The 27,884-nt window shown below is 51.9% G+C and overlaps 14 protein-coding genes across 14 annotated transcripts; 7 read left to right on the top strand and 7 right to left on the bottom strand.

Annotated features, from left to right (window-relative positions):
- Positions 1-12: 12 nt before the first annotated feature.
- Positions 13-1,182, top strand: JN550_009109 (uncharacterized protein; the record flags this gene model as incomplete). Its single annotated transcript, XM_049321145.1, has 4 exons — positions 13-147; positions 212-477; positions 538-703; positions 760-1,182. The coding sequence occupies 4 exons, from the start codon at positions 13-15 to the stop codon at positions 1,180-1,182; spliced, it is 990 nt and encodes a 329-aa protein (XP_049168944.1).
- A 363-nt stretch (positions 1,183-1,545) lies between these two features.
- On the bottom strand, positions 1,546-4,197 carry JN550_009108 (uncharacterized protein; the record flags this gene model as incomplete). The annotated part of the gene is made up of 1 exon (XM_049321144.1): positions 1,546-4,197. The coding sequence occupies one exon, from the start codon at positions 4,195-4,197 to the stop codon at positions 1,546-1,548; it is 2,652 nt and encodes an 883-aa protein (XP_049168943.1).
- A 1,284-nt stretch (positions 4,198-5,481) lies between these two features.
- JN550_009107 (uncharacterized protein) lies at positions 5,482-6,135 on the top strand (the record flags this gene model as incomplete). The annotated part of the gene is made up of 2 exons (XM_049321143.1): positions 5,482-5,622; positions 5,707-6,135. The coding sequence occupies 2 exons, from the start codon at positions 5,482-5,484 to the stop codon at positions 6,133-6,135; spliced, it is 570 nt and encodes a 189-aa protein (XP_049168942.1).
- Positions 6,136-6,438: 303 nt separating this feature from the next.
- On the bottom strand, positions 6,439-6,942 carry JN550_009106 (uncharacterized protein; the record flags this gene model as incomplete). The annotated part of the gene is made up of 2 exons (XM_049321142.1): positions 6,439-6,776; positions 6,873-6,942. The coding sequence occupies 2 exons, from the start codon at positions 6,940-6,942 to the stop codon at positions 6,439-6,441; spliced, it is 408 nt and encodes a 135-aa protein (XP_049168941.1).
- A 1,175-nt stretch (positions 6,943-8,117) lies between these two features.
- Positions 8,118-9,002, bottom strand: JN550_009105 (uncharacterized protein; the record flags this gene model as incomplete). Its single annotated transcript, XM_049321141.1, has 2 exons — positions 8,118-8,553; positions 8,617-9,002. 2 exons carry the CDS (start codon positions 9,000-9,002, stop codon positions 8,118-8,120), a joined length of 822 nt encoding a protein of 273 aa, XP_049168940.1.
- A 1,490-nt stretch (positions 9,003-10,492) lies between these two features.
- JN550_009104 (uncharacterized protein) lies at positions 10,493-11,255 on the top strand (the record flags this gene model as incomplete). The annotated part of the gene is made up of 3 exons (XM_049321140.1): positions 10,493-10,625; positions 10,681-10,964; positions 11,025-11,255. 3 exons carry the CDS (start codon positions 10,493-10,495, stop codon positions 11,253-11,255), a joined length of 648 nt encoding a protein of 215 aa, XP_049168939.1.
- Positions 11,256-11,642: 387 nt separating this feature from the next.
- On the bottom strand, positions 11,643-13,496 carry JN550_009103 (uncharacterized protein; the record flags this gene model as incomplete). The annotated part of the gene is made up of 1 exon (XM_049321139.1): positions 11,643-13,496. One exon carries the CDS (start codon positions 13,494-13,496, stop codon positions 11,643-11,645), a length of 1,854 nt encoding a protein of 617 aa, XP_049168938.1.
- Positions 13,497-15,141: 1,645 nt separating this feature from the next.
- On the top strand, positions 15,142-16,326 carry JN550_009102 (uncharacterized protein; the record flags this gene model as incomplete). The annotated part of the gene is made up of 1 exon (XM_049321137.1): positions 15,142-16,326. One exon carries the CDS (start codon positions 15,142-15,144, stop codon positions 16,324-16,326), a length of 1,185 nt encoding a protein of 394 aa, XP_049168937.1.
- A 740-nt stretch (positions 16,327-17,066) lies between these two features.
- Positions 17,067-17,540, top strand: JN550_009101 (uncharacterized protein; the record flags this gene model as incomplete). Its single annotated transcript, XM_049321136.1, has 1 exon — positions 17,067-17,540. The coding sequence occupies one exon, from the start codon at positions 17,067-17,069 to the stop codon at positions 17,538-17,540; it is 474 nt and encodes a 157-aa protein (XP_049168936.1).
- A 638-nt stretch (positions 17,541-18,178) lies between these two features.
- On the top strand, positions 18,179-19,305 carry JN550_009100 (uncharacterized protein; the record flags this gene model as incomplete). Its single annotated transcript, XM_049321135.1, has 3 exons — positions 18,179-18,196; positions 18,255-18,398; positions 18,454-19,305. The coding sequence occupies 3 exons, from the start codon at positions 18,179-18,181 to the stop codon at positions 19,303-19,305; spliced, it is 1,014 nt and encodes a 337-aa protein (XP_049168935.1).
- A 770-nt stretch (positions 19,306-20,075) lies between these two features.
- On the top strand, positions 20,076-20,659 carry JN550_009099 (uncharacterized protein; the record flags this gene model as incomplete). Its single annotated transcript, XM_049321134.1, has 2 exons — positions 20,076-20,227; positions 20,293-20,659. The coding sequence occupies 2 exons, from the start codon at positions 20,076-20,078 to the stop codon at positions 20,657-20,659; spliced, it is 519 nt and encodes a 172-aa protein (XP_049168934.1).
- Positions 20,660-21,009: 350 nt separating this feature from the next.
- On the bottom strand, positions 21,010-21,819 carry JN550_009098 (uncharacterized protein; the record flags this gene model as incomplete). The annotated part of the gene is made up of 1 exon (XM_049321133.1): positions 21,010-21,819. The coding sequence occupies one exon, from the start codon at positions 21,817-21,819 to the stop codon at positions 21,010-21,012; it is 810 nt and encodes a 269-aa protein (XP_049168933.1).
- A 333-nt stretch (positions 21,820-22,152) lies between these two features.
- On the bottom strand, positions 22,153-23,640 carry JN550_009097 (uncharacterized protein; the record flags this gene model as incomplete). The annotated part of the gene is made up of 4 exons (XM_049321132.1): positions 22,153-22,323; positions 22,376-23,172; positions 23,234-23,335; positions 23,391-23,640. The coding sequence occupies 4 exons, from the start codon at positions 23,638-23,640 to the stop codon at positions 22,153-22,155; spliced, it is 1,320 nt and encodes a 439-aa protein (XP_049168932.1).
- Positions 23,641-25,318: 1,678 nt separating this feature from the next.
- JN550_009096 (uncharacterized protein) lies at positions 25,319-25,733 on the bottom strand (the record flags this gene model as incomplete). The annotated part of the gene is made up of 2 exons (XM_049321131.1): positions 25,319-25,493; positions 25,576-25,733. 2 exons carry the CDS (start codon positions 25,731-25,733, stop codon positions 25,319-25,321), a joined length of 333 nt encoding a protein of 110 aa, XP_049168931.1.
- Positions 25,734-27,884: the final 2,151 nt, after the last annotated feature.

The following is a 27,884-nucleotide window of genomic DNA, read 5'->3' as shown; positions in this document are numbered from 1 at the left end:
TAAAGAGCCGTCATGCCAGAAGTATACCATGCACATCCGCTATACGGCTATGACCGCGACTTCAAGGGCTACGGTGAGAAGGGCCTAGACCCGAAGTGGCCAAACAATGCGAAGATCGCCGTTTCTTTCGTCATCAACTACGAAGAGGTATGGACTCCCTTTCAGCTTCTGCGATAGTGCGGGGATGTGAAATGCTGATAATTGCGGACAGGGAGGCGAGCGCAGTGTGCTGCGTGGAGATGGGATCTCAGAGCCCAACCTGCGAGAGAACCCAGGGGGGCCGCCACGGGTCAACGAGCGCAACTACAACGTGGAGTCTGAGTACGAATATGGAAGCAGAGCAGGTTTCTGGAGACTCTTCCGAATGTTTAATGCCCTGAAGATGAAGTTCACGCTCTACGCCGTGGCCCAGGCCGTGGAGGAGCAGCCGGAGGTGGTAAAACGATGTGTTGATGAAGGACATGACATCGCTTCCCAGTAAGCACCTGCAACATCAGTGTTCTTTCACTTTCCAAGCGTCGAGCTGATCCTTTGCAGCGCGTACCGGTGGATTGAATACCACGACATGCCAATTGAGAAGGAAAAAGACTACATCAAGAAAGCCGTCACTTCATTGAAGGCCCTCAGTGGTTATGCCCCTCGGGGGTGGTATTACGGCAGAAACAGTCCGCACTCACGTACTCTGGTCCCACAGGTTTACGATGTAAGTAAATAATCCAAGGGAAGAAAGTGCGATATTCTCTTACTGACAGACTTCAGGAAATGGGTGAGACGCTTGAGTGGATGAGCGACAGCTACGCGGACGATGTACCCTATTGGATTGACCTAAATCACGAAAAAGATTTGTCCAACCCTAAAGGCTGTCTTATGGTGCCGTACTCTTACGACTGCAACGATTTCAAGTTCCACACGGCAGGCTCCGGGTTTCGTGATCCCCAAGGCTTCTTCGACCACTTGAAGAATGCTTTTGATGTGCTTTACGAAGAGGGTCAGGATGGCATGCCCAAGATGATGACGATCGGACTGCATTGCCGAATAATCGGGAGGCCAGGTCGTTTTGCTGCCCTCAAACAGTTCGCTGAGTATATTAGCCAGAAGGAAGGTGTGTGGGTTGCGACCAGGTCAGAGATTGCAGAAGCTTTCAAACAGAATTACCCTTACCGCAAAGGCTTCTTGGTTTAGCGGCAATTATTTCTTTCTAACACAGCATTATGAATGGAACAATGGTTTGGAGAAATCAAGTAGTAGCAAATACCCTCAGTGATCCACAACCCGCACTCAATGTGAAGCTCGATTCATACTGTACATAGCAACAACTTTACGGATTTCAACCAATCCGTTTTCCTGTCAACCACAAATTCGACAGTGCATAATCATGAACTCCCCTATGCATGGTCTCTTACTGACTAGACAGTCAGTCATTCCGATATACATGAGAAATGCATCATGCAATGAGACTGTATGATTTGATCCACAGTTTCCGAGCAAAGTCAAGCCTCTAGCTTCATATCCTACAATTTCCTGCCAGAATAATCGGAGTTCATATCATAGAGACAACTCGCCGTCAGTGATGAAAGTGCTCCATGACCATCCGTAACGGCGCGTCATCCGGCGGCCAAGACGTCGTGCCTTCCAGTATGGGAGGCTTTTCTTCGGGTGAGGCTCATGGAACTGAATTGATCTGGCTAGCGAAGTAGTAACGTCAGTGTGAGTGAATTGCCACACTGAGCCGTACAACTTCTCTGCTGTGAATCCGGCGTTTGTCATGGCATATAGGAACTCTGTCCATGATAGCTCTCCAGGTCGGTCATTTGAGCCGGTGACATGGAACAAGAGCTGGAAAACTCTTGCTGCACGGTTATCGACGCGAACTGTAGCATGTGAGAACTCCGTAGCCTGCTGAGTCTTATGTGAACTGATGTCTTCACGTCCGGAGAGAGCCTCATGATCGGTCGTGGAACACCGGGTCTTGGCCTTGAATTTCTCTGGTTGTGGGACAAAGCGCCTAGGTTGATCTACTTCATGTCTAATAGAAGACATTCCAAAGCAGACTACCAAATCCTCTTCGGTAGTAGACCCAATCTGTGAAGCGGGCTCGGGTTCTACCCATACGGGTGTCCTCGCCAACTCCCGGAAGAGTACCTGAAGATGGCAAATTTGAAACCAGCTTTGTTCCGCCAGCGGAGGGATCAGAACTCTCCAGAGCTCATCCAGATTAGCTTCGGCTTGTCTCATCGCGTCTATATTGCTTTTACTCGGTTTTTTGTCGCTGGGGTAGTAGAATTTGTTGCCGATGGGAACGGCCTTGAGAACTACCTCGTACGAAAGCTCCGGCAAAGGTGGTGGCTTGGGCTTGGCAGACATGCGAGCACCCTTCGAGTTGTCTTCTTTCGTGTCCGGTTGATTTGCTGCATCCTCCTCAATAGCTGGGATTTTCTTGAGTAATCTCGGGGCCCACGGCTGGAACAGCATAATTTGGCGCCAACATTCAGCCATTACAGAGATGTCCGCTATCACGTCGCACACCCAGGATGTCATGAGATCCCTGACGCCCGGTCGTTCCTTTTTCAGCCTCTCCAAGGCATCCAGGATAACGTCCATGGTCAGGCAATTGAAAGGTTTCCAGCCTGAAATTTGTGCTATCTTGTCTTCCAAGTCCTTGTGGTCCTTGTGACTGGCGTCCATGCGCTTCAAAGACTTGGCGAACTCTTTCTCATTGCTTGAGTTGTAGCGACAGATGGTTTTATGCAAGAGATAGGCCCTGACAGGGCCTGAAGCGTCAAAGCCGTTGCGGAGTTGACGTGCGGAGCAAAGCATGGAGTCTCGAAGGTATTGCAAAAGAGTATGGAACCCCTGAGCATATTCTTCGGGGAGGTCAGAAGTCTTACAGAGTTTTGATGACCATCGGTTCCCGAGCTTCTCCAGATTCCTTGTCTTGGTAAGAATGGTATCCCATACATCGACAGACCTGAAGGCATGACCCAGGACTTGCGAAACCACCTCTCTCCATGCTTCAAAGCCTCGCTCTGTTGTCGGATCACGGAGCTCATGGGTAGGATCCCGCGAATGGACCATCCGCCTCGAGTGCTCCTTCCACTCTAATATCGTATATTCGAAATATCGAGGGTCTTCATGTAAGCTATGCAGATGATCTTCAGCTGCTTGGAGGCGTGCTTCGAGCATGTCTGTCATACGTGGGATGTCCATGGAAGTCGGAACACGATAGGGAGCTTCGAAGGCTGCAGCCTCCAGCGATGTCATCTGCTTCGCGCTGCAAGAGTATGCCGAAGGCTCTGTTGCCGGACGGGCGGCGGCAAGTGCTGAGGGGGAGATATCGTGCATGATAGCTTCACACATCGTGACGAGAAAATCATATATGCGCTGCTGGGTCTCGAGAGCCAATATACCCTTTTCCATGGGCATGCCATTGCGGCAAACGAAGCTGTGTTTTCCTTCGTGGCATTCTTGTTCAAGCCCTTTGTACTCGATGCGTCCGTATGCTAAGGGGTCCATCGCACCACGGTAGATAATGCGAAACTGACCACCGAAGCCATCTTCATAGTAGTTTCTGATCTGAGGGTTGGAGAGAACACCGCACGAACATTGTCCCATTCGAGATGAGTCCGTGTCAAATTCCACGAACTCACTAGGGTGATTGCGTCCGCGGGATTTGAGAAACAGTAGAAAGGCGCCTGGCTCAGTTGACAAATCCTCGAGGTTGATATGTGGCCATAGGTACCCTTCCAACTTCTCTGCAGGCCTATGTGAGGTGATAGCGTAGTCAGATCGATGGACTGTGGCCATATGTGGCCAAACGCGAATCAGAAGTGCTCGACGTTTCTTGGACCCTTTTTTGGCCCATCGATTCTGAATCACCGTCTCGTATGACTCGACCCATTTTCTCAGTGTCTCGTACTTTTCGAGAACATTGTGAGCATATGGCAGTGTGAACTCCCGAATATCGGGAGGGGTTATTAACGCATCTTCGCATCGCGGACAGCTACACTCAATGAATGAGTAACGTTTGAAAGGGTCCGAAAGCTGTGGGAAGCGATCAAATGATGCGATAATTTGATCACTTTCCGCGTCGACACTCTTGATATCGTCAAGCAGCGGCTTGAGATCTGCATCTGAGTCATCGGAAGCTTGATGGTCGGCCGCAGAGGGCTTAATCTCGCCGCTACTCTCCGCTCCCATCGTGAAGATTCGGGTGACGGTCAGAGTCTGGCGTTACTGTTGGTGGCTCCTGAGCGACGTGGGAGGAAGAGCTGCCAGAGCCAGTGAAGATCGTCGTGATCAGAGATGCTCAAGAAAATCAAGTTCGTGAGACCTGCCGAACAACGCTGATCTGTTTTTTGCAAAATAGAGCTTTGCGCAAAAGATGTGCAGAGGGAAACAAACGGCGGTTGCTGGGTGTCTATCGTCCTAGAAGCTGCCGTTCGACCACTCCAGGCACCACCCGAGCTCGGGGCAATTGAAGACCGGCTGCCAGCAACGTAGTAACGCTTCGCAAACGGAATGTCTAAATGGACACCAAATTATCGAACAGACGAAGTGATTTGTTGCTTCTCAGATTGATTGACATCTTCGCCCACCAACTGTCCATATGTCAAACATGCAATTGCAATTGCGCAGTAGCTGCCGATTGAACGCTGGTCGACTTCGCAGGGGCAAAAGACAAGATAACTTTGTGCACTGAAAGTCGGGAATGGGAGATCGCATACTTTCGGCGAGCATTATGTAGTTGAGTTTTGGGGATCTACGCCGCTCCATGTGAGCGTTGCCAAGCACGGCACGGGGCGGTGACAGTGTACGAGCAGGCAATGTGTAGGAGCTAGGAATCTATTACAAGCGGTGTACTTTCGTGGATCCTTCTCTCATATGCCACATCATGTCTTCATGGCCAAAGCTGATAGCACAGTCTATCCCTTGCCAAGTCGAATCCTAGTCTTACCATCTCTATTCTATGTGATCTCTACTTAATACATGCCATGACCTTTATCAATCAAACGTTCATGCTTACTCGGTTCTGAATGTGTCAAGTGACCAGTCCCATCTGCGACTCATACGACGGCCAATGGCCCTCGCGACCCAGTGTGGTATCTTGGGGTTAGGATGGGGCTCATGAACCTGCAGAGCCTGGTACAGCTGGAGCTTTTCTGTGGGAGCGAACTGCCACACAGAGCCATACAGCTTCTCGGCCCGGAAGTCAATGGATGTCATTGCGTACAGGAAGTCTTTCCAGTCGACTTCGCCTGGAGTTCCCGACGCTTGGGACTACTCGTGTCTATGCATGATAGAGAGTCTCGCAGGGCTCTCGGAGGACATACCCTTCTTGATCAAGCTGAGAGACTTCTGCGTCAGGACTTAGGAGTTAGACAGTACATCACTGGACATGTGTCGGAGGAAATGTCTGACCTCGCCGTGATATGTGAGTGTTACAGACAAGTGATGCTGTTTCAGCCATGGGCGTCACTTTTCATGAGAGACTTGAAATCAAAGGTGCCCAAGGGGCAGGATGTGATGAAGGATTTCAACGACTGGGAGCTACGCCTTCAAGCATGTGCAATTTTCGGCTTGGAGTCTGACCTGGTTGCACTCACGATGCAAGCTACTAAGAGGGTAAACTACCCGACCCACAAGCCGCGAGGTCCGGAGACTGTTGCGGTCATGGAGAAAGCCGAATCGACCTTGGATCACTTCTAGGAGAAGTATCTTGCCGCGGTGAAGGAGCAAGGCAGCCTCACATTCTACCAGAAGTGCCTCTTACAAAAGCCTGTCTGCCGGACATCTCCATGGAGCGAAGCGGAGGAGGAGGAGGCGCGCCAGCGCACAGCAGTCAAAAGCGATGATTTCGTCATACCATTTTCCGATCTTAATGTTGACGACCGTCCACACCGATGGGCACCCGTCATTTCAAAATGCAAGGTCAAGACCAAGAGCGACCCTGGTGAGCTGAACAGTGGCAAAACGGAAGAGTCTAGCTTCTTCTCACTGCCAACTCCTGAAGCAAGCAATATCTCCGGAACTGAACACAAGACCGAGACCGATGACGAGGGCTGTCTTGACCAGACAATCGAGACGGACAAACGAGCCTTCACGGTCTTTGAGAGTCTTTTCTACAATTCCCCATAGCTTGTTTATGTTGTAGAATTCCTTAGTCGCACGACCGGCAAATCCTGCGACGTACCAGGAACGATTCGGAGGGGCGGCGTAGAAGGAGTTCAGCAGGCTGTGCGCATAGTAGCCCTCAAAGGTGAGGAGGAATCGGATCAAATTGTGAAAAGCGTTCGATGTCTTTTCGGATAGATCCTCATGGATGCAGTGGTCGTCTTCTTCAAGGGCGTCTCTTACATCGAAAGTTCTGCGGATAAGTTCGCGCCACATTTCAACCGTATACAGCGCCGTGCCGACACATTCGCCTATAAGCTCATCTCCCTAGTTCCACGTCTCGAGCAGCGTAACGTTGTTGTTAGAGGGGCCAGCCGCCTTGTTGAACTTTGCGTAGCGCTCAGAACTGTGTTCCACCCAATTGAGAAGGGTGTTGGCAAAGTAAGGAGGATCTTCTCGCATAGCATGCAGATGATCCTCTGCAGCATGCAATTTTGCCAATAACATATGTTCCATCCTCAGCAGATCAATATGGGCCGGTGCGCGATATGGTGCCTGGAAAGCTGCCATCTGCAAGGAGGTCATTTCATTGTTTTGAAAAACGACCACAGTCAAGAGGGGTTGAGCCGGAAAATGAGCGCTGATGAGGCCGGTTTCTTTCTTGTCTTTCAGAATTTCGTTACAAATAGTTCACCAAAAAGTCGTATACTCTTTCCTGGATCTGAAGAATGAGAACAGCTTGGTGTACTCGATGGCCATACCTGCAAACTCTTCCGCACTCCTTCCCGCGCTTAGCCCAATAGCCGTAGCAACAAGCACACGGCTGCCCATCTTCACCGCGGAACATCATCGCGTATTCACGGTTTTGGTGACCGAGTGCATCGCAGGATGGTAGAGTTTTGTTGGCCAAGGGGTATCCACAAGACAAGTAGTCGGAATGAGCAAAGTGGTCTGGACCGTAGGAATATCTGCATTGGAGCATCAATAGAAGCGGCTCCAACTTTGAGAGGTCCTCCAGATTAAGATGTGGTCACATGCAGTCTTCCAAAGGCACCTTTGTCAACTGCCTGGCTTCCAGGCGATAGAAGCCATCGATATCGGGCCTATGAGTCTTGGGAATATGCTGCCAAGCGGACTGTAAATACCTACGCCTCTTTGAGACGTTGTACTTGCTCCATCTCTTTCCAATAACATCCCAATGCCGCTTCATGATATCTTGAAGAAAATGCCAGTTTGCAAAAATGCTGGCGGCGTATACGTGTCTGAAGCCATGTATTTGAGATCTCCGTATGGTCCATCTGTGGCAATACTTGCAGAAGCTGTCGTGAAACTCAAAGAGATGGTACTCTTGCGAGAGTGAGAGAGGTGCGGGGATTTGCGCGATGGCCGCAGTGATTTCAGCTTCCGTCAGCAGACGGGAGCATCCTTGATCTGTTCCTTCAACCATAGCGGTATGCCAGTCTCTGATTATGCCAGAATCTTAATATGATGAGCTGTCGCGTTCCTGAGGCAGGTAGATGGTGTGTATCATTCACGTTCGTGGAGCAAGGCTTACCTTCATGAGATCTCAGGATGGCGTTTGTTGAAGCACGGACTGGCCTGTAGGTACCAGCACGACAAGTCCAACGAAGTTGGCACGTAAATGAGACGTCGTGATGAGTCGAAGCAAGCTGGTCATAGTTGTAGAGCGTGTTGGTGTTGGGAAAGAATGCGGGATCACCAAAACGGTTCGCGCTTGGTGTTTGCAATCAACGGCGACGAATCCAAAAATTGCAGCCGTTGCCTGATTGTAGGGAAAGTAGCATAAAACCAGTCCCCTTCAAACGCACAGGTGATAGTTCGTTCTGTGAAACCCACTGGTTGGCATTTTGCACGAGGTACTACAAAGATATCAAGTGAATAAATTGAAAAATAGCCTGTAGTTTTCTCGGGACCTAGACCACCAAGAAATCATAGAAAACAGCAAGGGAAAACCGCGTGAGCGACTCTTTCGCCATTGAGGGAGTTCAAGCAGTATTCACATATAAGTTCGACACTTCCACCTCTCTGAGCCACAGTTTCCAAGGCCGCTGAGCAGACCACTTGGTCATGCCCTTCGCGGCCTCGGCCTCCTCGGGGCTCAGGTACTTGATGGGCTGCAGCGGGCCGTCGCGGCTCCCGTAGGATGCCTGCGTCGTCAGCGCCGCGGTCTGGATGGCCGCGTTCCTCGCCGTATACACGGCGCGCAGCACACACTCCTCGATGCTCTCGGCCACGGCGGTGAAGCCGTGCCCGCGCATCAGCACCACGGCCTGGCCGTACTCGAAGCACTTGGACAGCGCGGCGCCGAGGTGCTCGTTCTTGACCAACATGTCCTTGGTGTCACTTGGCTGGTATGCGGACGATATATCAAACACGTTGACCCAGTGGCCCAGAAACCCGGCCATATGGAAGCAGGGACGGCTTTGGAGTCAGTCAGTCTCGCTCGGTTAGTCGTAGAGGAGAAAGCGTTGGAAGTTCACGTACAGTGGAACGCCATTAATGGTGTAGGGGATCACGGAGTCAGCGTGCGAGTGTATGACGGCTTGGGTATTTGGATGTGCCTTGTATATCTCGCTATGGATGTGCCTCTCTGCGAAGCCCTTGGGTGCGTTAGCTTCTACAGGTTCGGCGTCGGACACAGAGTACTCGATCAGATCGGCAGCCGATGATATGGTGCCCGGTGCGGACTCTCGAGACATTATGAAGACATCGGGCTTGAATGGATGTCGACATGAGAGATGCCCATAAGCGTCGACCACATTGTGGTAGTGAAGGATGTGGCTGCCTGAGATGAGCTTGCGATGAATGCTGTTGAGGACTGCTGTCTGAAAGTCTTCGCCTTCAGAACTTGAATTCGATGGAGATGCCATGATGTCTCTTGTCCTACTTGTCTTGGCAGCCTGCGTGGTTGGCGCAGGTTTTGGATTCGATCATGATGGCCAACGTTGAGCCGAAAAGGCTGGGCAGGGAAGGCTGTGAGAGGGGGGTTTGAATGAGGGGCTCAGCATTCCCCGTCGCACATCCCACTGCTCAGACTCCAATTGACCACAGGAGGCTTCATTAGGGACATCGCACCGGAGATGCTTTACAAGAGCATGCCCTCGCATCGTGCGACTTCTCCGACATATTTTCGAGTCTTCGAGGAGTTACTTGGCATATATGAGGGCATATGAAAATGTCAAAAGCAGGCTTCCTCAAACAGCTTCGGGATGTGTACACTTTTTCGACCAGGTTGGTGTACAAGTCCTACCTGCCGCGGGCCGGAAATGCGCATCGATGTTCTCGAGGCACGAAAGTAAGTTGCCGGAGACTTGGCTGTCCTTGTCCTTGTCATACATCATACCTGAAGCGAAATGAGGCCTCAAGACTACCTCGAGCTGCAGACCAGCCGATATAATTCAAGAAACAGCTGGACAACGGCTTGTTTGCGTACCAGGACTACTCGCGGACACAAAGGAACCACTACGAGGTTTTAGGGGTTGGAACGGTTTTATGGTACACAGAGATCTTCGTCGCCAGAGATGTGTAGTTGGCAAAGCTTCTCTACTGCACGACATCGTTGACTCTAGCCGTTGGGATGGCCATGGGTGTTTAAGCGAGTTAAGCAGTTGGTAAACAACCGCCAAGTCACGCCAGCCATCGCGACCTTGTACGCCCTGAACGAAACACAATGTGCTCAGACACCCGATGTTTACCACGCTAACCCGCGTCCCGAATCCTCGGGCCATGGGTTGGGGCATGGAGCGCTTTTGAGCAGATATTCCCAACAGCCCCAATCGACCTATGGCGTGCGCTAAGCTGCAGTTGGCGGTTGCTGCGAATCGGCTGCAGCCGCCCCTCAGCGCCTCCTCAGTTGCCATTGGCGAGTGCTTAAGCTTGATTTGACGTTCAGTTCCGGCTGTGCGCGGCCAAGTCGGCGGTCAATAGGCCCTGTACCTCGCCGCAAGGTTGCCTGTGATTCGTCCCCCCATGTTTCCCTTGGGTGTTAGACATACAGTAAGCACGACATGGTGCCGGGTCGCGGCCAGATTCACGAGAAACTTGCTCACCGGCCAGCAACGGTATTGAAGCTTCTCTTTGCAGGTGCTACTGTGCAGCTAGTCTCCTTGGCACCGTGATGGAGCTGGATCTGGACCCTTGAAATCGCGTTTGCGAGGCAGCTGGGAGGCGGGGGAGCAGACAGTATACAAATGCTTACACGCCGTCCCAACGACAGATGTTTTTCTTTTCCCACCTCTGAACGTGATCATCCTGTTTTCAAGAAGACCTTCCAATTGTCTGACTGGTTTTGATTCAGTGACTTCATTCAACGGTCTTCCAGCATTGCTCCCGAAAGCAGCTACCACCCCGCGAAGCCAACATGCTGTCTTCCCTTCTGCTCATCGCCGCCGCTCAGCTGGCAACAGCTCACTTTGGCATCGAATACCCCCCGTGGCGAGCAGATACGCTTGCGGACGAGGAGAACTCACCTTACTCGCAATGGGAATACCCTTGTTCGTCAGCCTGCCCAAACATGATACAGCCTGGAGCTAATCAGATCTGTCTTAGGCGCCGGTGTTCCTGCTGGAACTGGCAACCGTACTGACTGGCCGCTCACTGGCGGTTCCGTTTCCCTCGATCTGCACCACAAGTGGACATACGTGTTTATCAACGTCGGGCTTGGGGACAATGTCACGAATTTCAACATCTCGCTCACGCCAGAGTTCTGGAATGTCACCGGAAATGGAACGTTCTGTATTCCCACTCTCCCACTTCCAGCAACTGTGCAGGATGGCCAAAACGCCACCATTCAGGTTGTGACCTCAGGGCAGAGCGGCTCTGCGCTGTACAACGTGAGTTCCGAAGAACAAAGCTGCCCTCGGAACGGAAAATGATTTGCTAAAATCAACTAGTGCGCCGACATTACGTTCCGATCAGCCGCCAAGTCGCTTTCTGGAGATGAGTGCAAGAACACCACAGCATCTGCTGTGACGATCGGACAGTCTCACTCCACAAGCAACTCGTCAAGCTCCACAAACTCAACCTCCTCCGGAGGCACCAATAGCGCGACCGGAATCTCTGCCAACTTCGTTGCTCTGACGAGTATCAGTGGTCTTGCTGTGTTGTTTGCCCTAGGACTATGACTATAAGGAGCGGACATTGGTGTATTCAGCTACGCGGTGGTCGAAAGCAGAATGGTGAAACGCATGAAGTATGATTGTTGACATATAGTATATAAAAGGGGTATCATGCCGTTCAAAACCCAGAATCAAAACCTAATGATCGAGAGAGTCAGTCGGGATGTTGCAGGGTGTGGAATGTTGACAACCTCGAAGTGACATACACCCTCCCTACGCAGCTTGATGCTCGTATCGGTTCAGTTGGGAAAGGGGCTTCTTACAGAATGCCTACATCCGAGGAAGAGAAGAGCCGCTCAAGCTAGAGCGAAAGCCCCATAACAACAATGCAAATAAATAGTCATTAAAATCGTCGATAAATTTGTACTCATGCTGTAAAGATGTTGTCCAGACTCATTTGTCGAGTGTGGCATCTTTGAATAATTCGTTCATGACCTTCGCCATGGTGATGCGCTGGTTCGGGTTGGGAGTCAACATTTGGGAGACAAGTCCATGAAGCTTATCTCGCGGGTTCAGCTTCGCCTTGGCCTCGTTCACTTCATTAAGCCACTGCTGCATCTGTATAACGGCGGAAGGCTGCTTGCTGGAATGATGGTGGTGGTGGTGGTGCGTTCGCCTGTTCAGCTCCGCGATGATCCAGTACAACTGCTTGGGATGACCTTGCCTCCCGCGGGCGTCCGGAAACGTGATCTTCCTCAGAACATATAGCATCGTAACCCCGAGAGCCCAGACATCGGAAGGACATCCCCGGAGTTTCTGCCCAATGAACTCGGGAGGCACATAGTATGGCGTTCCACCATTAGTTGCAAGGTCACTCGTCCTAGTCGACAAGCCAAAGTCGCATAGGACTGCACCACGGTCTCGCGAGTAGAGGATGTTAGCCGGTTTGATATCGTTGTGCACCCGTTTCCTCTGATGCACGTAGTTGAGTGCGCCCGCAATATCCTTGAGAATACGTATCGCATCGCCTCTGTCGCCCACAAAAGTGTCGTTTGCAGCATCGCGCCAGACACCTCGAGCGGCCAGGTCCTTGCCGTCAACATGCTCCATGTATAGCGACAGGTATCGTGCATCTCCACCATACAGTCTTACGATAGATTCGTGCTTCAGATCCTCCTGGCTCCTATACTCACGCAGCCAAATATCGGCCTGGCGAATGACATTCCGATGACTATCCTGCGGCTTGGCGTCTGGCTTGCTAGGCCCCGTCTTGAGAACTTTCACTGTAATCACCCCGTCCGGCACATCAGAGTGCTCTGCAGTGAAAACCGAAGAGGCTGCGGTAGTGGCGATTTGATCACGCTTCGTCAGCTGGTACTGGTCGAGCTCGCAACCACCGGGGATCGACACAGTCTCATCCTTCCGGACTTCCAAGAGGGCGTGGCCATTGGGGATGACAACCTCTTTTGCTTTACCGGCATGGGGCAGAGGAAATACCAAGGGCTCTGCTGTTGTGCGCGGGTAGAACATGATGACCCCGTCGTCGTCCTTATCGGATTTGTCGTCCGTGCGAAGTCGCTTCTCAGCATTTTCGTCCTCTTTGCCACCATCCTCGGATGAGAAAGATCTTTTCCCAGATGAGTTTCTCAACTCATTACTGCTGAGAACAAACGTCGAGTTTGAGTCCTCACGCGGCAACCAGAGCGAGGCAGGACGTTTGGCCAGTATCCTGAAGTCCATAATAGCTGTGCCATAGAGGCTTATTCTCCATGATGCGGGGAAAAGCTCCTTGGTGGTGCCTGGTACGATCTCTTGGTCGTATTCTTCCCCCTCATGATCTGAAGGGGATATCCGCGCCAGCGTGATGGGGACATCAGATCTGTTGAGGAGAATCTGGTTGTCACTAGCCGGATCGTAGTAGAGTTCACACCATAGCGGCGGGCGCGTCTCCTCGACGCCAGTCTCGCCGGGTATCCTTAGCGAGAAGTTGATATCTTTGGAGGTCTGAGTCACCGCCAAGACCCGAGACTTTGGTCTTTGGGGGTCTGCAACTTCGGCGCGCAACGCCAGCCACTCGCAGTTGTCACTACCTGGACTGACTGAACGGCTTCGGGTGAGAGGTCTGACCAGTATGCGGATGCCCTGCTTGTGGTGTTGGTCATCGATGACGAGGTGGTCCAGGGGCACCGTGTCATCTTGGACGCTATCGAAACTCTCCTCGACCCGAACACTCTTCTGCAGCCGAAGATTGATCTCCGACTGAGAGAAGGGCTCGGTCCTCTCCTCGGAAGGGTACTCCTCAACCATGGGGAGGCAGCGACAAAGAGCGATGAGTTTAGGTTTGGAGCATATATAGGCAGAAAAAGTTGTGGATCTCGAAGCGCACCAACAAGGTTCGACTTATAGGCAGCAGAGATAGACAATGAAGAAGAGATGGCGATAATGATAATGCAGGAGAAATGCGGGGGAGCCCTTCTACACTTGAACGGGCCGCTTCCGTGTCCCAAAGTATAGGGGCAGTCAGATGAACTGTCCTTGAGACCAGTTGATCTCAGGACGCGGCCTCAAAAGAGAGTCATAGAAGTGGTCAGAAGAAGCGTGATGCGGCTGATCCCGTTTCCCCGTTACAGTCAGTAGGGCTGTTCGGGGGTCGGCTGGCTGGCTGGCTGGCTGGATGGATGGGGCTGCCCACCAGGGATTTATCAGCACCGCGCAGCAGAGCGCAAAGCGCAAACCTGTCGCTACTTAAAGGGCACTGGCAAGAACTGGCTCGCTGACCACAGGCGAGAAGGGGCTAGCATGGTTCGGGCGGGAGTGGGCTCCCTCGAACTGTACATAGACTGTGTCATGCTGCGGCACAACAGGGTGTCATGACAGTGTAAAAACAGCCGCAGGGACTGTTCGCCTCCAAGGATTGGAACAGCCACTGGGCTATCGGAGCTACGCCTGGCGCCTGCGCGAGTGACTGCAGCAGATCGGATCGCGAGTGTGCGTCAGCGGGGGACGTGGGTCAGGGCACGAGCAGAGGCGCATTTCTTGTCATTGTCGCATAGCGTGTTGATGAAATGCGACCAAACTGGCATCCAAAGGCTCGTGACGCCACATCAGTTGTACTATGGTAGTGGTGACTTGTGGTCTGTCGAGACCGGGCGGGCCTGGGGGAGCGGAATGGCGGACAGGATGGGATCATTGACAGTCAGCACAAGCACAGGTGATGCAAGCCGCGAAACATGCGAGACCGCCAAAGAAGCCAGACGGGCGAGAGATATGGTGTGTGGAGGGGGAGCCCGGGGGGTCGCTGGGTTGGCACGCCAAGCACTGGGCCCAGCGACGCTTGCAGGGATGTGGCAGGGATGTGGCCGGGTGTCAGCGCTGAACGACAGTGATTGGACGCCGCCGGCCCGCCGCACTCCAGTGATTGGCCCCCGGCGGTGGCTAGACGCAGGCGCAGTCCAAGGCAGTTGGCCCTGTGCCCGATTTCTGACGGCGCCACCCCTGCTCTGCCTGCCTGATGCGTCGTTTGTTGTTGCCTCAGGCCGCCGCCCTGCAAGTGTGGTAATGGGCCGGTCGCCCACTTGTCCTGTTCGCCGGATTCTCTCCAACAAACGGCCATCTCGCTCACAGTCTCTCTGCACAACGGCCACGCTCGCACGTCTCAACGCCCTCATTCTCTGCGCAATTCTGACCGACTCCGCCGCCGAAATGACCGCCAGCGCCTGTGTCTAGATGGCTAACCGCTATTTTCGCACACATGAGACCCAAAAGCAGCACCTGACGCACCACAAAGAGCACTGAGAGCGACCCGTTCACCGCAATAGCGACTCCTCGATACCCCCCCGATACCCCCCGTTTCTGTTTTCCCATTCCTGGTTCTGTGGTTCTGGTTCTGATTCCCGGCGCTCCTCGGCTTTTGAATTTCCCTTCGTGATACCCCTAGACATAGACGGATGAGATGGACGATCCAGGGTGGTCATGGCCCGCCTGGAAATTTGGTATGAAGAGGGACGACCTCTTCACGAAGCTCCATGATCAGTACAACACCTTTCCCTCCTCGATACAGGACCCGGAGGCTTTCCACCACGACGTCTACGAACTTTCCAACACCGCAAACACCCCCGATGAGCTCCATCGCCTGCTCGCCGACCGCAAGGAGCAACGCCTCCGCGAGTTGAACGACAGCCTCGAGTCCGCCTCGTTAGAGATCATCGCCAACCCGAAGCTGATCGGCACCCAGCAGTGGCAGTACGCTCTCCAGCTCTTTCGGACAAAGTCGCTCGACTCGCTCGTGCGATACTTTGCCTCGTACCTGCCCGAAGACCACACCTGGCACCACTTCGAGGACAATGGCTCTACCTCGAGCATGGCCTCTTCCATCTCCGACTCCGTCACCGACTCCGGCGACTCCATATCCACCAACTCGAGCAAGCCCTTCTTTGACGACGACGATCATGACTTCCTGACCCACGAACCCCTCACCATCCACACCTCGGTTCCTGCGAGCCACCTACCTCCCTCTCCTCGATCCATGACCATGTGCACTGATACGTCTTTGACGCATTGCTCCAACTCGTCGGCCGCCTCTCCTGTTGATGTCTCGCATCCTTTTGACGCCATGACCCCTGCCCGCACCCTGTCCTTCTCAGAGAACGAGTCGGACGTCATGGCTCAATCGATGGCGGTGTCGCATTGCCATGAAGACAATACATCGCAGCAAGATGACTTGGACACCCCCTCTACTTCTATATCTGATATCTCCAACTTAAATCAGCATCACCATTCTCGTAGGACGTCTGCGCGAGACTGTTCTGGAGCCGATGCTTCACCCAACGACGACGACTTGGTGGAGGACTCCGTGGAGGAATCAAACACACCCACCCCCCGAAATGAAAGGCCATCGGATTCATACCCATTCGATGGAGCTGCAAAACCATCTTCCACGGCGAAGTCTATACATCGTTCATCGTCGTCTCTCTACACAGAAGTATTGAACGATTATGTACGATCACAGCGAAAAGGGCGGCGAGAAGGCAGCCCAGCGAGGTCTGTCAGGAGGACGAGCCCGGAGATCGGCCGAGTGCAGAAGCCTTCACCCGATCCGATACGTATCCGACCCATGGGCCGTAGGCGGAATGAATAGCACGACCTTGAAACTAAAACACTGTATATATGTCATGATAGCGCTGTACATACCCATAATGACTTACTGAATATTCTTACTACTTACTACTTATTTTCTATTCCCTCGCCAGATCCTACTAGGTAATGTACTCTTCGTTTTCGTTCATCATGTAAGTTGTTATTCGAGCTGCGTACGGCTATTTAGAGAAGAACGCTGATATATCGGATCCGACAAAATGGTCAATCGAACTTAACAAGACAGGCCACCAAAGGACAGGTTCAGAAGCTCTCAAAATCGAACCCATCAGAGTTCGATCTTGCCAAGCAGCATGTGATGTTAACCAGGGCTTTAGGCACGGATTGGCAGCCATTATCATCTAACTTCGTGTGATGTGCACTTATACGAACGACGCCAGGACACGCTAAACTTCAGGTAGCTCATAGGGCGCCCAACCGCTGAACTCTAGAGGTTGGAGCACTGGAACGCGGGAACCAAAGGACGACCCCGCGAGGTCCTATTTGCCGAAGTGAGGTCATGCATTCGGCAAACCCGTCTGTAAGCATTGGAGGACTCGAGCATCTGATTATGAGATCACAGCAATGGTTGCCAGTTATCTGGGGATTTACTTGTTGTGTCCCTCGATCAAGGATCGGTGGTGATGATTAATGATGCAACTTACGGGCTGTTATACCCTTCAAGACATCTCAGTATATATTATCAGTCCCGAATCTGGCCTTTATATAACAGTGCTCCACCCAATGTTCCTAGCAGCCCTAAGAAACACGCTCCTCTCCGGTCTCGCCCAAGCCAAGGACATATTGTTCCTCACCGAAGAGAGAGCCCTCGAGTCCCTGCCGGAGCCCTACATCCCGCCCGAGGACGACGACGACATCGCAGAGATGCCTGAGAAGCTCCGCGAGAAGGCCGCCAGGGCCCTCCACGGCCCCGCCGGCAACCCCAGCCAGCTCGGCGACCCGGTCAGCCTCAAGGCGGAGCTGAGCGACACCGTCCCGACGCCCGACGAAGACGGCGCCGGGAGCTCGCCTTCGACGGCCGGCAGTACGTGGGCCAGCGGGAAGGAGACCCTAAGAGGAAAGGCGGCAAAGAAGCTACATGGGCCTGACGCAAACCCCAGCCAGCTTGGCGACCCGATAAGCCTTGAGGCGGAACATAATTATAATGAGTCCAAGTCGGAGGGGCCAAGTGCACCGAGGAGGGACTCCAAGTTATGAGGGCAGTACGTCCGCGCGAACTAGACGGCTGGGATATCTGTCGGCAAAAGACGAAGCTTGCTACTATTGCTAAGAGCTCTTTATGTACTAATAATACCATTGCAATTCATTCGACTGCCACGATGCCGTAACCCGTGCAATTTTGAGGTGTATGCATAGCATGCTGCTTTCCCTGTTGGTGTTAGAACTCTCATGACCTCCGCGTTTTGGAGTGCTGTCAATGGTATGAGGTCAAGACGCCCCTCCGCAGCTGCCTTGGAGGCATGGCATTCAGCGCCTGAGACCCGGCAACCCCAGGCTATCGGTCAGCTTACTTGTTCTTAGCTTAGGTATCGTGTTGGATTTAGCAGTGGCGGTTTGTAAGCACCCGCGCGGCAGATTTGAAGGGTCCAGAGTTGGCTTTGGGAACTAAACTAGCCCTGCTATCTAAATGGCGACATCAGCAGGGTGCCGCCGATTGAAGATCCGCCGGATACAGGGGACTTCACGGTATGTGGGCGGGGCAATAGCATTTGAGGCGCTCAGCAGGCATCAAGTATATATAAACATGTCTTTCCCTTTGATCCAAAATACCCAGTAACGCTGGAGATAATAAAGAAATACACCATCACAGTATCTATTGACAAGCACTGGTCAAGATGAGTGCCAAACCCGATGTACGTGCCTTTCCCAGCTGCATCGTACCATGGCGCCAGGCTAATTGAATCCCCCTAGATTCACAAACTCAACTACCAGAAGGACGGCAACTTCGTCCGCCCAGACTCGACATTCCGCAACTTTGTCTCCAGGGATCCCAATGCAAAGTTTCCTGCTGAAAGGGGTCGCTATGCACTCTACATATCTCCCGGTTGCCCTTGGGTACGCTCTTCGCTGGCCGTTGTCCTCAGACAAACCAAAGCTAATAAAACCCCAGGCTCACCGCACGCTCATCGTTCGCGTGCTCAAACATCTGGAGGACATAGTGGAACTGTGCATCCTCGGAGACCTAGGCCCTAAGGGTTGGGAGTTCGACGGCGCCTGGGGTTCCTCGTTAGAGGACCCGCTCCACCCGGGCGTCAAGTACCTGCGTGAGCTGTACGAGCGCATCGAGCCGGGGTTCAGCGGCCGGGTCACCGTGCCGGTCCTGTGGGACAAGAAGACAGATACCCTCGTCAACAACGAAAGCAGCGAGATCATCCGCATGTTCTACACCGAGTTCGACGACCTGCTCCCGGAGCAGTATCGCGAGGTGAACAAGCCCGGCGGTGGCCTGTACCCGGAGCACCTCCGCAAGGAGATTGACGAGATGAACGACTGGGTGTACAATACGGTCAACAACGGCGTGTACAAGACGGGCTTCGCCAACACCCAGGAAGCATATGAGAAAAATCTTTACGCGGTGTTCGCGTCCCTGGACCGTCTAGAAGGCATTCTAGCCGCGCATGGGAAACCTTTCCTCTTCGGCGATCATCTGACGGAAGCCGACGTGAGGCTCTACACAACGGCCGCCCGATTCGATGTTGCTTACCAATACGTATTTCTTTGTAATCTGAAGAACATCCGGCATGACTACCCGAAGCTGCACCTATGGCTCCGGAGACTTTACTGGGACCACAGCGAGCTAACGAATCAAGCCTTCTTCAAAACCACATCGCCGTGGATCGATAAGTATGCAGAGGGCTATGCGTTGGCGAGGAGGAAGGTTGTAACGCATGAGAGTGTCCTCATCATTCCTAGGGGGCCGGCTGTCAAGATCGCCGAGCTTGCAGAGCATGAAAAGTTGTAGTATGAAGCAAGCTTGGAAGCAGAGCATGCAATCAACCAGCCTGTGCGTGTGGTTACATCTCGCGCCGCCGAGGTCAAAGAGCAGAGCAGCGCTAGTAACCCCATCGCAATACTCGGTCCCTTCTATAAGATGCTGGGCTGGTGATGCTTGGAGATAGTGCAGGTTTGTAGCCCAGATACCACCTACCGTATAATACTAACGGGATGCACAATCTCAACTTCTTCACGTAACGCATATCAAAAGCTACCAATGGTCAGAAAGTGCATTGAATGGAATATACGGTAGTTGATATGCATTAAGGGTTGCGGAGGATATGTTAGCCCGTGATGAGAAATCCCTGTTCGGTAATCGGGATTCCGGGGTCCATTTACAGCGGACCGGAATCTGCCCCGGAGACATTCGACGTTAGGGCGTTTCCACCACCACGCTCCGTGAAAGGCTGCCAACAATAACGCTGGAAACCTACATGACCTTCTGCAGGTCAAAGGGGCGGTCTGCAAGGATACTGGTGGATTCAATGACGCACTAATATACAGTGACTGAAAGATGCCTGGCTACCTTTTGTTGGCTGGGCGGGGAAGTGTTTACTCAAGAGCCGTCTCCTTTTGTCAGCACTAGAGGGCTAGGGTTACCGGTACAAACGAAAGAAACATAAATAGAAGCCAACATCGGATCCTAGGGATATAGAAATCCGAAAGACCATCCTTCTTTGGAGACAGTCCAAGATAATTACTTCTCTTGACCTCCGACAGACCAGACAAACCGCAGTCATGGGTTCCCTCTACAAACAATCTGTCCCCTTGTTCGTCAAGTATCTGAATAACCTATCGGCCTTGGTCCAGAAGGGGCAAGTCTTCGCAGACGAGAAATCTCTCAAGCATGACGACATTATCAGCTACCGCTTGATATCAGACATGCGAGGGTGAGAGGACACCCGTTGGGTCAGATCATCTAAAGGAAAGCCGCTAACGCGCTCTGGTGTCGTAGGCTAGCGTACCAGGTGCAATCCTGCTGTAACACCACTGTCTGGTTCGTTGACCGAGTCGGTGGCCTCGAGCACGTCGCCATCGAGGACAACGAGACGACATTTGAGCAGTTGCAAGCCCGCCTCGAAAGGACTATCGCGTACTTGAACAAGGTGGACGCCAAGGTCATCGATGATAAGGCCAACTCGTCTGTCTTGATGGAGACCAAAATGGGCAACTTCCGTTGGGACGACGCGCAGGCATATCTGTCCGAATTTGTTATCCCTAATTTCCACTTCCATCTGTCAACCGCATACTGTCTCCTGAGGACTCAGGGTGTGCCAGTTGACGCCATTGATTACCTGAAGGGTGCACTCCACAAGGTTTGAGCTCAGAAGAGGTCTAGTCGACTAAGAGAGTCGAACTTCTGTTGTGAGGGCTCAGTATCCGCGCTATCAAGGGAACATGGAGCGACACAAGAGTTTCGGGCTTAGCAGATCTTTCCAAAAGCAATGGTAGATATCTGACTCTCTACCTATGCACCTGCTTCCTCTTATTTCTGTAAGACAAGTCCTCGTGTTCATTATGATATAAACAGCCAGGGTCCTTAGTAATACTAGGAGCGCGTTGGCCGGTTTAGCAGAAAGCTGGATACACAAGATTTATCACCTAATGACGAAGGAATCTTCTGGTCATGATCGCTGGAGTAAGATATATTTATGGCGAAATATCTTTCACCCTATCTACCAAGAGCTGTAATGGTGTGCACGTACTTCACCTTTCCATCCTGGATTCTGATTTCGTGAGAATCAGGCATGTTACCCAAGGAATCAAAAGAGCATAGAACATCTACGGAGCCCACGACCTCATCAATGACATAGCGACGATTCCCATTCGGCTTTGCGCTACCGCCTCTCGGAAGAGAGCCACCACAGGGTCTCGTGTACTGGGATCCTTCGACACGTTCGCAGTCTGTGCCCCAGGGGATCGTGTCCGCCGCCTTCGCATCCGTCCACATGTCAAGATAAGCATCGCCCGCTTTCTTGAGAACGTCACGACTTGGACGCTTAGACGCCTCTAAGTCGGTCCAATCTTCCTTCTGAATGTAGTCGAGGGTCTTCTTGGCGTTGAAGAAGAGGTCGCCTGTCGTCGCATGAATCGTGTCGATGAGCGCAATGGAGCTTGTGTCGTTCCCGTTGTAGCGGATCTGCGTACCGACGACGTAGGGCTTCGAACCAGTTGACGAGATGAACATTGAGTAGCTTGCACAGGCTACGGTGTCGGCTGTGGAGCGGTTGAGGTCAATTTTCAGGGGCTGGCTTAGGAGACCCTTGGCGATGTCGGCCTTCTTATTGTTTTCTTGGTAGGTGAAATTGCTGGCCGCCAGCTTGAGGCCATCCGTCTTGCCGCTGGTCTGAGCTGCAAGATAGCTGTTGGCTACCGCCAAAAGACTTTCACGAGTACATTCTGCAGCCGCTGAAGTCGCCAAGGTGAGAGCAACTCCAAGAGCGATAACCGATCGGGATAACCTGAAATGAAGCGATACCATTTTGAGTGACGTTCGTCAAACCTCCCGTTAGATTTGGGATTATTTGGTTGAAGATACCGATGATTGGAAAATGCGACCGGCTTTCGGCTTCTTATACAGGAGCACCATGTCATTTGTCGTCCCTATCCGATAGATACAGTCTATATGCCGCGAGAAAGAACCGTTTTGGGCCATGATGTTCGTTCACCGGAAGGAAATACAATCCCCGCATTCTTCAATATTCAGTGCATGGGGCTGGCTAGACTTCACCCGACAGCATTTAGGCAGTTTTTCTTTCGTCGTTGCACTGCCGTAACCTCGAGGGAGAATGGCTATATCGGATCTATTAAGCATCTAGATATTCTTCGGCTTCCATCCACCTTCTGTCTCGAAGATCTTCCCAACGGCTTTTGAAACGGCTAACAGATGTCTATCGTGGTATCTAGGTGCGACAAGTGAAAGGCCAATGGGCATATCGGCCTCGCCCTTGAATCCTGGAATGTTCGTAACGGGTGTGTGCAATCCCTAATATAAGTTAGTACCTTCCATCTGATCGAGTACCCCATGGGGCACTTACCGTCCAGACGCTGTTGAAAGCTGCACTGCCCGTGCTTGCGAGACCAACGGGGGCAACGTCGGGGACGCTAGGCGTAAGTATAGCTGCATATTTACTAGCAATTCCATCGATCTTGGGCCTCAATGCTGCCATGCCGTCGAAAGCTTTCAGCTGGTCTGCACGAGAAATCTTGTGAATATTGTCAACGTGGCCGACCAGGAAAGGATTCAGCTTGTCTTTCGCCGTTCTGTATTCGGGCAAGAAGGAGACGCGGCCTTCGCTGTGGAGGAGGATATGGTGGAAGTGAGGCGCCTCATTGAACTCAGAGGGCAACTCAATTTCCTCCACCTCCGCTCCATGATCTCGCAGGAGCTTTGCACCGAGTTCCATTGCGGCTATCGTCCCTGGACCTGCTTGTGGCCATACAGTGGTCTTGAGTAGAGCGAACTTTGCCCCTTTAATCTCGAAAGACTCCTCCACTGGTTCGTCATCCTCCAATGAGAAAACATCAGCTAGGAGTTGCAGGTCTTCCACACTCCGTGCGTATAGACCGAGAGTATCGAAAAGGAGAGAGTAAATCTTCTGACCCTCTCGGCTGATCGAATTCCATGTTGGCTTAAACGCGTAGATTCCGTTGAAAGACCCCGGCCTGATAGTACTGCCACCGGTTTGGGTTCCAAGGCCAATGGGGGCCTGGAAGTCTCCAACTGCGGCGCCGGATCCTGAAGAGGAACCGCCCGGTGTCCTCGTCGAATCGTGAGCGTTACATGTCCTGCCTCCATATAGCGTCGATGCAAACTCGGTGGTAGTGGTTTTGCCTTATCTGTCATCAGTCTTCTGTTTCCGGTCGTGCACCTTCATTGAACTTTAGACACTCACCCAGTATTAATGCACCAGCATGGCGTAGAGTGATTATAGAAGCAGCATCTACCTGTGGCGCATCTCCTTCGTAGATCGGAGAGTTGTATTGGGTCGGCATATCTAGATCGCATCAGTCGTTGTTGTAGCGTCACGGGATCTTGCGCTCAGCACAAACCCTTGGTATATATAACGTCCTTTACAGCCACCGCAACACCATGAAGAGGCCCTCTCTTCTCCTGTGGTATCTGATCAAGCTTCTTGGCCTGTTTAATGACATAATCCGGGTCGAGGTATGCCCAAGCTTTGACTGCCGCATCTCTCTTCTCGATTCTCGCTAGCAGAGAACGAGCATAGTCCTCAACGGTGAGCGAACCGTCTTTGAACTTTGCGAGTGCCTCAGTGGCAGTGAGCTTGTATGGTTCCATTGTGTGTAGATGCGGAGCTTCCGAAAGCTTGCTCAAACACTGAGACTAGCAGTGTAGGGCGTAATGAAGGCAAGACTTGATGAATTTGAAACAGTCCGTTAATTATGGAGGAGATAATTCCGTTCTGGTGCGGCTAGGGACAATGATCATGCCTTTTCAACGGACACTGAGAAAGGTCCATCTCCTAGATTCAGTATCATGGCAGCGCTCCGCCGGGCCGGGATCGGAACCGTAGGAGCACTCCTATCGGAGGCGGCTATCGGAGGTTGGAAGCGTTGGCCCGTAATCACCACATCAAAGCAAGGCAGCGTGCCCCGCTTGCTCTGTGATAAGCGCTTCTCCACCCACATCATTGCCAAGGGATCGATCACCGACAGGCTCCGAGTCAAAGCACAAAGCAGCGGATTCTAGCGTGCTTTACTCCATTGTTCACCCTGGTTCTCCCCTGTGACTGCACAAACAGAGTCGGCAGTATCTGGGGGGAGGTCGTTTTAAGTGCTCTCCTGCAGTCAATTCAATTGTCCTACCAGAACAGTATGGAGTGAATCGCTCAAGTATATTGTCCTTCGTTCGACCATTTTGCACGCCAACACCGACAATGCATTCTTATAAAACCCTTTGAGTCCGTTGGGTCGTGTTATTTGGAAACCCGGAACATGAAAGCTTGAACATCCATGTGTGCAGATGGTTCGGATCGCAGTTCTTATCTCACAGAAAGCGTCTGGGCAAGTCTATTGCCCCAAGTAGACAAATCATCACATTCAAGGGATGCTATCTGGTGATAGTGAACAGAGAATCTCATGTGGCAAGAAAATCACGGCCGATGACATTAAGTGCCTTCCCATTCGCAACACGGCTGCGAAGTTGCATTAGGTCCTCACCTCGGGCCACTTGTGGCCACATCCCATGCGTTCGAGTCACTTCGGCTTAAATGAAGAGCCAGGCGCCTTCCTTCAATGTTGCAACCTCTTAGTTGTAGTAAAATTAACCAATGCCAGGCTGCGACAAGGATCACCTGTGAAGTCTCGACACGAGACGATTGCCAATCCACAACCACAGAAGCTTCGAGTTTGTGGTAGAGAGCGCTTGACAGTTCACCAAACATAACATTTGGTGTTTCAATGTCAACGAGTGCTTGTCATATCCCTGCTCAAGGCTTGCAGTATCGGCTCACTGGCAAGAAGCCGAATGGTCCGTTCCACAACGCGAGAATTACAAACAAAGATAGTTTTTACGAATCACGAAGCAACTGCTACCGTTCAGAGTTAAGAAGAAGTATCATATGCATTGCAAAACATGAATCACTGACGTGGACCACTGTTGAGCTCACAACACAGGACTGAAGGCTGCTCGTAACACGGACCACCCGGCCATTTCACAACACGGACCACCTGCCAATCCATAACACGGACCGCCTCTTCCCGAGGTTCACAAGCATGCCGCAATTTGTGTACAGCTCGCCGGCCTTGGGAAGCAGCATCCGAGTCAATATCAAGTCAAAGGCAAAATATGCAGACAGGTTTTCGCATAGTTGCAGATTTCGTCAGTCAGATTGGTGGTCAATTCTCTCGTTTTCAGAAGGTAGTAATGATTCTGCTGTCGAGCCTTAGGTCACAGTACCCAACGCCTCAGTTTCCAGAGTCAGACTCGCACCATACCCCATGTGCAGTATCATCTCTTACTGCTCGTCGTCTTCCTCTACCTTAAGGATAGCCTCAGCAACGTCCTTGACCTCAGCCTTGGTCTTGGCCTTCTTCTTGGCAGGGGCCTCGGGGGCGTCGATCTTGCGCTTCGCACCGCCAATCTTGCCGAACTTGTCCTCATATTCAAGGCGAATCGCCTTGAATTGCTTCCTGAGCGGTCGGATGTATCAGTTGACTGAAATGGGGATGAAAACTGAAGAAGTGAGGCCGAGTCAGCTGAATAATTACTTACTGGCAGATGTTCCTGTTGATGTGTCGGTCCATGCCAGAGATACGACCGGCAATCTTGTCCCAGCCACTCATGGTAAGGTTCGGGTTCGTCTCAAGGATGATCGACATTAGGAGCGCGTTCTGCTGCGCGTTGCTCCAGCCTGACTCGGCAGGAGCCATCGTGGAGTCTCGAGTGAGGGATAGATGGGATTTGTGCTGAAGTCTTAGGAAAACCATTAGTTGGCTCAGTAGCGCTTGGACGCGGGAAATTCTACCTTCGTAAAAGTCCCGATGGTTAGGAACCGTCAAGAGTGTGATGGCTGCTGAAAGGTAATGGGCGGATTTTGTTTCCGAAAGTTGATCCAGAAATCTCAAGGTTAGGTGGAGAGAGGGAAGAACCAGGCTTCGAATAGGAAACCGTGCATGGACTTGACTAGAGAACAATCGATCCCGCTAGTGATTTTGCAAAGCAAACATGCGAGGTTTGTATTGCTATCTTAATATTCTGCTACTACTAAATTTCCATAGTGCGGTATGCTTTCGGTAGGAATTCATTCGGTTTCCGGTAGAGGAACAGGCATAGGGCATCAAGGTCGGGTGACATCACGTCACCAAAGCAATGAGGTTGCCAACCATTGAGGCGGCCTCGAGGTCCTCCAAAACCCTGTCGCTGGTTACATGGCACAGTGATCAAGGACACACCAATAGCGTTCGTGGCCAGACAAAGGGAACCTTTTCACTTAGCTTTTTGCTCCCCTTTTCCTCTTTCCTTAGGGGCATTCAGGGCTTGCCTGATATTATCATAGATTCTAAGTCATCACTGTGATGCTAATAACACTGCTGGTCTGCTGTTAAGGGCGAATGCTTCACTTTGTTTATTCTTTGACTGGACAGTTCTAAATCGCGGTTACAGGTGTAATTAGTACACGAGTTGGATGAATAGAAGCGAGAGAGATGGAAATTAATCCATGGAACTAACATAGGGATTAGTTATCAGGCATGGCAGATGCTCGCTATATAGCAGCAGTCATTTTCATTTTCGTGTAGCATGTAACAAAACCGTTCTCTCTGACTTCATAACCTTCATTGCCAAGGACAAGCTATTTCCTATGTTTGAAAGCCGCTATGCCTAATTTAAGGAAAATTTGGCATCACAAAACCGTATTTCTATCTTGGTCTTATACTCGGGATCATCGACAGCGCCTCTCACGTCACCAGTGGTCTCCAGTGACCGCCTGATAAAGATGGTGTTGTCAAGAGCTTTCAAACGCATTCCGTCGCTGGTGAGTCTCGTAGTGCAGTCAGATGTGGCATTATTCCGTTCATCTCGGGATGATCCTGACGTTGAGCGAGCCGAGTTACTACCACCGGAATGGGTGACACTGAGCCTTGATCAGGCTCATAACCATGTCAAGTTTGCAGGACTGTGAAAGAAAGATGTATTGGATTATTCAGTCTCCGTTTGGGGTGTACTTCTCATTGAACCATCGAACATATTGCTGGCAGCCACGAGAATGGGCTGCCTTCAGAGAGAAGCAGCGTTGTACAATTTAGATGAGATGAAGTGGTCGCTTACGGGTAGCAACTAACAGCTTTCCCAAAGCCAACAGGCATCTACTGAATCTAAGTAGACCAGACCAAACATGAATCGGCGCGCTTGAATATCCCAGGGCTGGTGACTATTCGAGATAAAGTACGAGCATCTTCTTACGGTTATTTGTTGCTCAACCTGGTGCACGATGACTGCGCGCCCCGCATTTCCTTGCACCTTAAGTGAGCTGCGGGTCTCAGGTGGTAATGATGCACCTTGCCATCATCCAGCACAACTGTAGCATCCGTACCCATAAACAAGGGGCGCTCTGTCTAAAATCTCGCTCAACCCAAAATTTGCCTTTGCCTTCCAGGACTGTATGTGCAGTCCTGGAGGGCATCCAGGTAGGCGGCCCGACGCTGACTGGCTGAACCCTGAAGCCATGTGCCAACCTGCCCATCGGAACATTCTTTAGCGCGCCCCTGAGCTTATTTTAGCAACCGACTCGCCTAAAATGGCAGCACCCTTGCTCGCAGCCAAGGAGCCCCCACCGCGATGACCCAATTTGTACACTAATTCATTACGCTGACCAGAGCTTACTGTAGACACCTACGGAATTTGGCCACACCTGCGCACCATGGAGGCTATGGAGGCTAGAAAGGATGTCTCTCCGCTGAGTTTATTACTCTTCTAGTTCGGAGTCCCAATCTGGATCCGCTAGGTGAAGGCTTAGGGCTGTCATCAATGTCATCCAAGGCAACTGAGTGCATCGTCAGTGTAATCCGTCATGGGGCTGTGCA

This window comes from Neoarthrinium moseri (assembly GCF_022829205.1).
Source record: "Neoarthrinium moseri strain CBS 164.80 chromosome Unknown scaffold40_Wmoseri_CBS_16480, whole genome shotgun sequence".
In the NCBI taxonomy this organism is placed as follows: domain Eukaryota; kingdom Fungi; phylum Ascomycota; class Sordariomycetes; order Amphisphaeriales; family Apiosporaceae; genus Neoarthrinium; species Neoarthrinium moseri.
Note: the sequence above shows the minus strand (reverse complement) of the source record. Positions and strands in the feature narration are given on the sequence as shown.